An 11,319-nucleotide genomic window follows, 5' to 3' on the forward strand; every position below is an offset into this window, starting at 1 on the left:
AGGGTCTTCCCCACTTTCTTTTCGATTAGTTTCAGTGTGTCAGGTTTTATGTGGTATTTATTTATTTATTTATTTATTTATTTATTTATTTATTTATTTATTTATTTTCTATATTCTTTGTTCACATTCCGAATGCTTTCCCCATTCCCGGTCCCCCCTCCCCATCGGTCTCATAAGCCCTCTTCTTTCCATCCATTTTACTATCACCCCTCTTCCATTTCTCTGTCTTGGTACTCCCCTACAATGCTGGATCAAGTCTTTTTTAGAACCAGGGCCCTCTCTTTCCTTCTTCTTGTGTATCATTTGATATGCTAACTGTGTCTTGAGAATTCAGAGCTTCTGGGCTAATTAATATCCACTTATAATTTATTTCATCCATGTGTATTCTTTTGTGATTGGGTTACCTCATTTAGGATGATATTTTCAAGTTCCAACCATTTGCCTAAGAATTTCATGAATTCATTGTTTTTAATTGGTGAGTAGTTTTCCATTGTATAAATATACTACATTTCTGTATCCATTCTTCCATTGAGGGGCATCTGGGTTCTTTCCAGCTTCTGGCTATTGTAAATAGGGCTGTCATGAACATAGTGGAGCATGTGTCCTTATTGCATGCCAGGAAATCATCTGGGTACATATCCAGGAGAGGTATAGCAGGGTCCTCTGGAAGTGTCATGTCCAGTTTTCTGAGGAACCGCCAGACTGATTTCCAAAGTGGTTGTACCATCTCGCAATCCCACCAGCAGTGGAGGAGTGTTCCTCTTTTTTCACATTCTTGCCAACACCTGCTGTCTCCTGAGTTTTTGACCTTAGCCATTCTGACTGGTATGAGGTTAAATCTCAGGGTTGTTTTGATTTGAATTTCCCTAATGATTAATGATATTAAACATTTCTTAAGGTGCTTCTCAGCCATCCAAAGTTCTTCAGGTGAAAATTCTTTGTTTAGTTCTGTACCCAATTTTTTAATAGGGTTATTCAGTTTTCTGAGGTCTAACTTCTTGAGCTCTTTGTATATATTGGATAGTAGCCCTCTGTCGGATTTAGGGTTGGTGAAGATCCTGTCCCAATCTCTTGGTTGCAGTTTTGTCCTTTTGACAGTGTCCTTTGCTTTACAGAAACTTTGTAATTTTATGAGGTCCCATTTGTCAATTCTTGATCTTAGAGCATAAGTTATTGATGTTCTGTTCAGAAACTTTTTGCTGTGCCCATGTCTTCAAGGGTCTTCCCCAGTTTCTTTTCTAGTGTGTCTTATTTTATGTGGAGGTCCTTGATCCACTTGGAGTTGAGCTTAGTACAAGGAGATAAGAATGGATCAATTCGCATTTTTCTGCATGCTGACCTCCAATTGAACCAGCACCATGTATTGAAAAGGTTATCTTTTTTCCACTAGATATTTTCAGCTCTTTTGTCTAAGATCAAGTGACTATAGGTGTGTGGGTTCATTTCTGTGTCTTCAATCCTATTTCATTGATCAACTTGCCTGTCATTGTACCAATACCATGCAGTTTTTATCACTATTACTCTGTAGTAATGGTTGAGGTCTGGGATACTGATTCCCCCAGAAGTTCTTTTACTGTTGAGAATAGTTTTAGCTATCATGGGTTTTTTGTTATTCCAGATAAATTTGAAAATTTCTCTTTCTACCTCTATGAAGAACTGAGTTGGTATTTTGATGGGGATTACATTGAATCTGTAGGTTGCTTTTTGGCAAGATGGCCATTTTAACTATATTGATCATGCCAATCCACGTGCATGGAAGATTTTTCCATTTTCTGAGGTCTTCTTTGATTTCCTTCTTCAGAGACTTGAAGTTCTTGTCATACAGATCTTTCACTTGTTTGGTTAGAGTTACACCAAGGAACTTTATGTTGTTTGTGGCTATTGTGAAGGGTGTCATTTCCCTAATTTCTTTCTCTGTCTGTTTATCCTTCGAGTATAGGAAGGCTACTGATTTGGTTGAGTTGATTTTGTAACCATCCACTTTGCTGAAGCTGTTTATCAGCTGTAGGAGTTCTCTGGTAGAGTTTTTTGAGTCATTTAAGTATACTATCATATCATCTGCAAATAGTGATAGTTTGACTGCTTCCTTTCTGATTTGTATCCCTTTGACCTCCTTATGTTGTCAAATTGCTCTAGCTAGGACTTCAAGAACCATATTGAAAAAATAGGGAGAGAGGGGGCAGCCTTGTCTAGTGCCTGATTTTAGTGGGATTGCTTCAAATTTGTCTCCACTTAGTTTGATGTTGGCTACTGGTTTGCTGTATCTTTAGGAGTTTTGCATCGTTATTCACAAGGGAAATTGGCCTAAAGTTCTCTTTCTATGTTGGATCTTTGTGTGGTTTTGGTATCAGCATAATTGTGGCTTCATAGAATGAGTTGGGTAGTATTCCTTCTGCTTCTATTTTGTGGAATAGTTTGAAGAGTATTGGTGTTAGGTCTTCTTTGAAGGTCTTGTAAAAATCTTCACTAAAACCATCTGGTCCTGTGCTTTTTTTATGGTTGGAAGGCTTTCTATGACCCCCTTCTATTTCTTTAGGGGTTATGGGACTATTTAGATGATCTGTTTGATCCTGATTTAATTTTGGTATTTGGTATCTGTCTAAGAAATTGTCCATTTCATCTAGATTCTCCAGTTGTGTTGAGGATTGGCTTTTGTAGTAGGATGTGATGATTTTTTGAATTTCCTAAGTTTCTCTTGTTATATCTCTCTTTTCATTTCTAATTTTGTTAATTTGGATACTGTCTCTGTGCCCTTTGGTTAGTCTGGCTAAGGGTTTATTTATCTTGTTGATTTTCTCAAAGGACCAACTCCTGGTTTTGTTGATTCTTTGTATGGTTATCTTTGTTTCAACTTAATTGATTTCAGCCCTGAGTTTTTTGATTTCCTGCCTTCAACTCCTCCTGGGTGAATTAGCTTCTTTTTGTTCCAGGGCTTTCATATGTGCCATTAAACTTCTAGTGTTTGTTCTTTCCAGGTTCTTTTTGGAGATACTCAGAGCTATGAGTTTTCCTCTTAGCACTCGTTTCATAGTGTCCCAAAGATTTGGGTGTGTTGTGACTTCATTTTCATTAAATTCTAAAAAGTCTGTGATTGCTTTCTTTATTTCTTCCTTGACCAAGGTATCATTGAGTAGAGTATTGTTCAGTTTCCATGTTTATGTGGGTTTTCTGTTGTTTTTCTTGCTATTGAAGACCTCTCTTTCTCCATAGTGATCTGATAGAAAGCATGGGATTATTTCAATCTTCTAATTTTTGTTGAGGTCTGTCTTGTGACCAATTATATGATCAGTTTTGGAGAAGGTACCATGAGGTGCTGAGAAAAGGTATATTTTTTGCTTTAGGATAAAATGTTCTATAAATATATATGTTCAATCCAATTCGTCCACAGCTTCAATTAGTTTTACTGTGTCCCTGTTTAGTTTCTGTTTTCGTGATCGGTCCATTGAGGAGAATGGGGTGTTGAAGTCACCCACAATTATTGTGTTAGGTGCAACGTGTGTTTTGAGCTTCAGTAAAGTTTCTTTTATGAATGAGGGTGCCCTTGCATTTAGAGCATAGATGTTCAGAATTGAGAGTTCTTCTTGGTGAATTTTTCCTTTGACCAGCAAGAATTGTTCTTCCATGTTCCTTTTAATGACTTTGGGTTGAAAGTCAATTTTATCTGATATTAAAATGGCTACTCTGCTTTGTTTCATGAGACCATTTGCTTGTAGAATTGTCTTCCAGCCTTTTACTTTAAGGTAGTTTTTGTCTTTAACACTGATGTGTGTTTCCCATATGCAGCAAAATATAGGGTCCTGTTTACATATCCAGTCTGTTAGTTTATGTCTTTTTATTGGGAAATTGAGTCCATTGATGATAAGAGATGTTAAGGAATAGTGATGATTGCTTCCTGTCATTTTTGATGTTAATTTTATATTTGAGTGGTTATCTTCTTTTGGGTTTGATGAAAGAAGGTTACTATCTTGCTTTTTCCAGGGTGTACTTTTCCTCCTTGTATTGGTGTTTTCCCCCTATTATCCTTTGTAGGCCTGGGTTTGTGGAACAATATTGTGTACATTTGTTTTTGTCATGGAATATCTTTGTTTCTCCATCTATAGTTATTGAGAGTTTTGCTGGATATAGTAGTCTTGGCTGGCATTTGTACTCTCTTAGAGTCTGCATGGGATCTGCCCAGGATCTTCTAGCTTTCATGGTCTCTGGTGAGAAGTCTGGTGTAATTCTTATAGGTCTTCCTTTATATGTTACTTGGCCTTTTTCTCTTACTGCCTTTAATATTCTTTTTTTTAAAAGTATATTTGCTGTTTTGATTATTATGTGATTAGAGGTATTTCTGTTCTAGTTCAGTCTGTTTGGAGTTCTGTAGGCTTCTTGTATAATCATGGGCATCTCTCTCTTTAGGATAGGGAAGTTTTCTTCCATAATTTTGTTGAAGATATTTGCTGGTCTTTTCAGTTGTAAATCTTTTCTGTCATCTACACCTATAATCCTTAGTTTTGGTCTTCTCATTGTGTCCTGGATTTCCTGGATGTTTTGGGATACAAGATTTTTGCATTTTGCATTTTCTTTGACTGTTGATTCCATGGTTTATATGGTATCTTCAGCATCTGAGATTCTTTCTTCTATCTCTTGTATTCTGTTGTTGATATTTGCATCTATGGTCCCTGATTTCTTCCCAAGGTTTTCTATTTCCAAAGTTGTCTCCCTTTGCAATTTCTTAGTTGTTTCTACTTCTGTTTTTAGATCCTGGATGGTTTTGTGCAGCTCCTTCACTTGCTTGTTTGTGCTTTCCTGTAATTCTTTAAGCGATTTTTGTGTTTCCTCTTTCATGATTTCTGCCTGTTGACCAAAGTTCTCCTTTATTTCATTAAGTGATTTTAGCATTTCCTCCTTATTGGCTTCTATCTTTGGACATGTTGTCTCCTGAATTTCTTTAAATGATTTTTGTGTTTCCCTTGTAAGTGCTTCTTAATTTTGATCCATTTTCTCTAGAGTTTCTTTTAGATATTTATTTATGTCCTTCATGTGTTCCTCTAACAGCATCATGATGAGTGATTTTAAATCCAAATCTTGTTTTTCTGATATGTTGGGGTATCAAGGACATGCTGTTAATGGAGAATTGGGTTCAGATGCTGCCATATTGCCTTGATTTCTGTTAGTAACGTTCCTATGTTTGCCTGTTGCCTTCTAGTTCTCACTGGTGTTAGTTGGTCTTGTTGTCACTGGCTGGTGCTTCAATCTCCTGTGAACCTGTTGGGTTATTTCTGCAACACTGTATGACTGTGTTTCGTCTGGTACAGATTGCTGATGTGCTGCTCTCCTCTTGTATGCTGTTGGAGCTCTGCTGTGTCTTGCCCCAAGGAATGTAATATTTGGCTTGTCTCAGTGAATCTCGTGCTCCCCGTCTGCTCTGTCATGGGGTGAAGATGGTGGAGGGGAGTCGCTCCAAATGCTGATCACCACAATGGGCACAGGACCCATGACCAGCTGGCACACAGATGAACCATTGATCTGTCCAGGTCCTGGGTGCAGGCAGACCCCCAGCGATTTCTGCCCTCAGAGATCTTAAACTCAGAGATCTTTATTTATTTTTATTATTAAAAATAAATAAAAATTTATATCTAGCCCCTTTGCTGAAGTTATCAGCTGTAATACTCTGGTAAAATTTTTTGAGTCGCTTATGTGATACCTTTATTTCTTCTTTGCCAATTGATATCACCTTGACCTCTTTTGGTTTTCTTATTGCTCTAGATAGAAGTTCCAGTCCTACATTGAATAGATATGGGTACAGTGGGTGTCCTTGTCTTGTCCCTGATTTTAGTGAGGTTGCTTCAAGTATCTCTCCATTTAACTTGATATTGGCTGTTGGTTTGTAGTAAATTGCTTTTATTATGTTTAGGTATGGATTTTGAATTCCTGATCTCTCCAATATCCTTAACATAAAGGGGTGTTATATTTTATCAAATGCTTTTCCAGCATCTAAGGAGATGACCATGTGATTTTTTTCTTTGAATTTGTTTAGTGGATTATGTTAATGGATTTTCATATATTGAACTAACCTTGCATCCCTGGGATGAAGCCTACTTGCTTCTGGTGAATGATGGCTTTGATGTGTTCTTGGATTTTGTTTGTAAGATTTTTGTTGAGTATCTTTTTGCATCAATATTCATAAGTGAGATTGGTATGAAGTTCTCTTTTTGGGTTAGGTCCTTTTGTGGTTTAGGTATCAGAGTAATTGTGGTTTAATAGAATGAATTAGTTAGTGTTCTTTCTGTTTCTATTTTAAGGGATAGTTTGAGAAATTTTGATTTTAGAACTTTCTTGAAGGTCTTGTAGAATTCTGCACTAAATTGGTCTGGCCTCAGGCTTTTATTGGTTATGAGGTTTTTAATGACTTCTTCTATTTCTTTATGTGGTATGGGCCTGTTTAGATAGTTTACTTGCTCTTGATTTAACTTTGGTATGTGATATCTGTGTAGAAAACTATCAATTTCCTCTATATTTTCCAGTTATGTTGCATATAGGCTTTTGTAGTAGAATCTGAAGATTTTTTAAATTTTCTCAGTTTTTGTTATGTCTCCCTTTCAAATCTGATTTTGTTAATTTGGATACTGTCTTTGTATCCTTTTGTTAGTTTGGCTTGGGGTTTATCTATATTATTGATTCTCTCAAAGAACAAGCTTTTGGTTTTTTTTTTCTGTATCATTCTCTTTATTTTTATTTTTATTTTGTTGATTTTGGCCCTGAGTTTGACTATTTCCTGCTATCTACTTCTCTTGCATGTGTTTGCTTATTTTTGTTGTAAAGCTCTTGGGTTTGCTGTTAAGTTGCTAGTGTAGGATATCTAATTTCTTTACCAGGGCACTTAGTGCTATGAATTTTCCTCTTAGCACTGCTTTCCATGTGTTTGGGTATGCTGCATCAGCATTTTTTATTGAATTCCAGAAGTCTTTAATTTCTTTCTTTATTTTTTCCCTGACTTATCATTGAGTAGAGAGTAGTTCAGTTTCCATGGATATGTGTGTTTTCTGTTTTGTTGTTGTTGTTGTTGTTGTTGTTGTTGTTGTTGTTAAAGACCTACCTTTGGCCATGGTGATCTGATAGAATACATGAGATTATTTCAATCTTCTTTTATTGGTTGAGGCTTATGTTGTGATCAACTGTATAGTCAGTTTTAGAGAAGATACCATGAGGTGCTGAGATCATATATTTTTTTTTTGTTTTATTGTGAAATGTTCTATAGATATTAGTTAAATCAATTTGGTGCTTAGTTTCTGTTAGTTTCACTGTGTCTCTATTTAGTTTCTGTTTCAATGACCATTCCATTAGTGAGAATGGGGTTTTGAAGTCTCCCACAGTTAGTGTGTGGGGTTCATTATGTGTTTTGAACTTTAGTAAAGTTTCTTTTGTGACTGTGCGTACCCTTGCATTTGGGGCATAGATGCTCAGAGTTGAGACTTTCTCTTGGTTGATTTTCCTCTGATGAATATCAAGTGTTCTTTCTCAATTCACATGAAAAGTTTTGGTTGAATGTTTATTTGATTGGATATTAAGATGGCAACTCCAGCTTGTTTCATGGGACCGTGCGCTTGGAGTGTTTTTTATATCTTTTACTCTGAGGTAGTATCTGTCTTAGTTATTGTGGTGTGTTTCTTGTATGCTACAAAATTCTCCTTTCTAATTATCTAGTCTGTTAGCTTCTCTCTTTTTGTAGGTGAGTTGAGTCCATTAATATTGAGAGATATTAAAGATAGACAATTCCTGTTATGTACATTTTTGTTGTTGGTATTAAGCACATGTGATTCTCTCCTTTTGGCTTTGCTATGAGATGGTTAATATCTTGCTTTTTCTTTGGTGTGGGTACCCTCCATGTGATTTTGTTTTCCTTCCAGAATCCTCTGTAGGGCTGGATTGGTAGATAGATACTGTTTGAATTTCGCATATTTTGGTTTCTCCATCTATGTTGATTGAAAGTTTTGCTGGGTATAGTAGCCTTGGCTGGCATTTATATTGTCTTAGAGTTTACACAACCTCTGTCCAGGCTATTCTGGCTTTTAGAGTCTCTGTTGATAAGTCTAATATAATTCTGATAGGTCTGCCTCTATGTTACTTAGCCCCTTTACCTTGTAGCTTTTAATATTCTTTCTTTGTTCTATGCATTTAGTATTTTGATTATTATGTGTCAAGAGTATCTCCTCCCCCTGCAACTAAGCTGGCTGGCAAGCCGCCCAACTCTTCCGATGGCTACCTCCGGCCTTTGTTCTGTGAACAATAGGCTCCGCACCTCGGCTATTGACACCGCCCCCAAGCCGGTGTTTAACTGAGTCGCCAGCCCGAAGGCAGACGACCCGCTGAGACCTGGAGCCAGAGAATTCACAGGACCGTCTTTGAAGCCACCGACTTGTGGGGGGTTGGTCGATCCCCCAAAAGACTATTTAACCTGTCTTAAAATTATTAAAACCAGTCTTGACCGGAATTCCCGCCTTGACTCAAATCTCTTGTCGTCTCCTCTGTCCCTGTAACCTCAAAATTCTCTCAACAGGTAACCCGGTTTACATGTGGCTGCTGGCAGCTACATAATTGGCGCCTGAACGTTGGAAAACCTGGTACGGGAGTATTTCCTGAGGTAACCCTATCCAGCGAAGCTTCGCAGGAAAGGTGAAAAGGAATGGTATCCGCACGGTAAGCAACATAGAGGTCAAAACTAGCGCTAGTGGAAAATTGTGTCTATCGTTGTGAGTGCAGAGGGATACGGTTTTTCAAGCAAACTGTGTTGGCCTGGCACAGTGGCTGCTTGGGTTGAAAAGATAGGGAATATGGGACAAGAAAGTTCGTGCGAAATCTGCGCACGCAACATTCAAGAGTTGCTTCAGGCGAAAGGGATAGGGTTTGAAGAAGAAAGATTGGAGGATTTCTTGGACCAGATATATTCCTGTTGTCCTTGGTTCCAAGAAAAACGAACGTTAAATGAGAGAAATTGGCTGAGAATTGGTAATTCGCTAAAGGCAGCCAAGGCAGACAATATCACTCTCTGCCTCTGGACTCTGATTAAAGACATCATAGATGAAGGAGGTTTGGAAGAATTAGGTGTTATTCAAGAAAGTGAGGATTCTCAAGTAAAAGGCCTTGTAGAGAGGATCCCTGTAATAGAAGATTCTCCACAATCTAAGTCTCGTAAACACAGAGACAGTTCTGATGAGCCTATTGTAAGAAAAAAAATAGCTCATCCCGAGAAAGGAGCGACTGAAGTTCATGGAGAAAATTGGCCCCCCGTAGCGCCATCTGCTCCGCCTGTGACTTTGATGGCAGAGGCCGAGATCCAGAAGGACATGCAATTACAAAAGTTAGAGTTTGAAATTAAATTGCAGAAATTGACTAATGAATTACAGGAGCTTAAAAGGGTCTCTAATACTAGAGAGAACAATAACTCGGAGACCCACCAGTCGCCATTAGAAAGAGTTATAAACCAGGCCCGCGGGGAGGGGCAGGATACGTCAGAAATCTTAGCTTTTCCAGTCCTTGAGAAGACCAGGACAATGTGATTAGACAATATCAGACCTTGGAATTTAAGGTGATAAAAGAATTAAAGCTAGCCGTAGCCCAGTACGGCCCGACAGCTCCCTTTACACAGGCGTTATTGGATACTGTGATAGAGTCGAATCTAACTCCACAGGATTGGAAAACGCTGTGTAAAGCCACGTTGTCGGGGGGATATTTCTTGCTTTGGAGTTCTGAATGGCGTGAGGCTAGCAAAAGAACTGCCGCCACTAACACTCAAGCAGGCCATCCAGAATGGAATGCGGAGATGTTACTGGGGGAAGGCCTATATGAAGGAAATAATAACCAGATTGGGTTTCCCATCGCAGTGTATGCGCAGATTGCGGTGGCCGCCCGCCGTGCATGGAATCTGTTACCAGCTAAGGGAGATCTTAGTGGAAATCTAACAGCTGTGAAACAGGCTCCCGACGAACTCTTTCAAGATTTCGTAGACCGATTGCTAAAAACAGCTAATAGAATTTTTGGAAATTCTCAGGCAGAGAATCCGCTGGTTACTCAACTAGCCTATGAGAATGCTAATGCAGCCTGCCGGGAGGCCATTAGACCCCAGAGGGGAAAGACGGACCTAGCTGGTTACATCCGTCTTTGTTCTGAAATCGGTCCCTCCTATAATCAGGGTTTAGCTATGGCGGCAGCGCTGCAGGGAACCACAATCCAGGGGATTCTTTCACAGAGACGAGGGAATAGAAGGTGTTTTAAATGTGGTAGTCTGGGTCATTTTAAAAGTGATTGTCCTGATAATAAGCCTAGTATAAACGGGCAATCAGGTGGTCCACCAGGAACATGCCATAAGTGTAGAAAAGGAAATCATTGGGTAAAGGGATTCAAGTCAAAAAATAATTTCCAAGGTAGACCCGTGTTGGGAAACGGGGGGAGGGGCCAGCCCCAGGCCCCGTTGCATCTAAGACAGACTGTCTGTGGGGCACAGCTGCTGCCGAGCCAAGGAAATCTATCTTTGACCTCGCCAGAGCTACACCAGGAAGTGCAGGACTGGACCTCTAGTGCCAGGCCGTACTAGCGCCAGAGATGGGTGTTCAGGTTTTACCCACGGGAGTCTTCGGACCATTACCCGAAGGCACTTGGGGATTGCTGTTAGGATGAAGCAGTTATACTGTAAAGGGACTGCAGATTTATCCAGGAGTCATAGACAGTGACTATGAGGGAGAAATTAAAATTATGGCTGCTTCCCCTCATGGTGTCATAACTATACCGGCTAATCAAAGAATTGCTCAGCTAGTTTTGGTTCCTTTACATCCACTGCCTTCCAAATTCATTAAAGATAAAAGAGGGGAGGAGGGCTTTGGCTCCTCCGGAGTGTTTTGGGTTCAGTCTATTACAAATAAAAGACCTAACCTTAAATTGACTATTGAAGGAAAGAGTTTTGAAGGATTAATAGATACGGGAGCTGATGTTACAATTATTAAGGGACAGGATTGGCCGTGTAATTGGCCATTGACAGAGACCCTAACGCATCTGCAGGGTATCGGTTACGCAAACAACCCCAAACAGAGCGCGAGACTTTTAACTTGGAAAGATGCAGAAGGAAATTCAGGACAAATTCGGCCTTTTGTGATGCAGAACTTGCCTACCACCCTCTGGGTTAGAGACCTTCTATCTCAGATGAATTTAATTTTGTGTAATCCTAATGAAATCGCCTCTAAGCAAAAGACAGTGTCGGAGGAATCCGTACCTGCTCAGGGTCTTGGAAATGAAGGACAAGGCACTCGAAAGTTTAAAAACCCCCAGGCAAACCCTAACTCC

At 39.2% G+C, this 11,319-nt stretch overlaps 1 protein-coding gene across 1 annotated transcript; it reads left to right on the top strand.

Annotated features, from left to right (window-relative positions):
* Positions 1–9,329: 9,329 nt before the first annotated feature.
* Positions 9,330–10,576, top strand: LOC127677930 (endogenous retrovirus group K member 6 Gag polyprotein-like; the record flags this gene model as incomplete). The annotated part of the gene is given in 2 exon segments (XM_052172858.1): positions 9,330–9,522; positions 9,525–10,576. Coding segments are annotated over 2 exon segments (1,245 nt in total), but the record flags the coding sequence as incomplete, so codon positions are not given.
* Between the last annotated feature and the right edge of the window lie 743 nt (positions 10,577–11,319).

This window comes from Apodemus sylvaticus, chromosome 2 (assembly GCF_947179515.1).
Source record: "Apodemus sylvaticus chromosome 2, mApoSyl1.1, whole genome shotgun sequence".
Taxonomy (NCBI): domain Eukaryota; kingdom Metazoa; phylum Chordata; class Mammalia; order Rodentia; family Muridae; genus Apodemus; species Apodemus sylvaticus.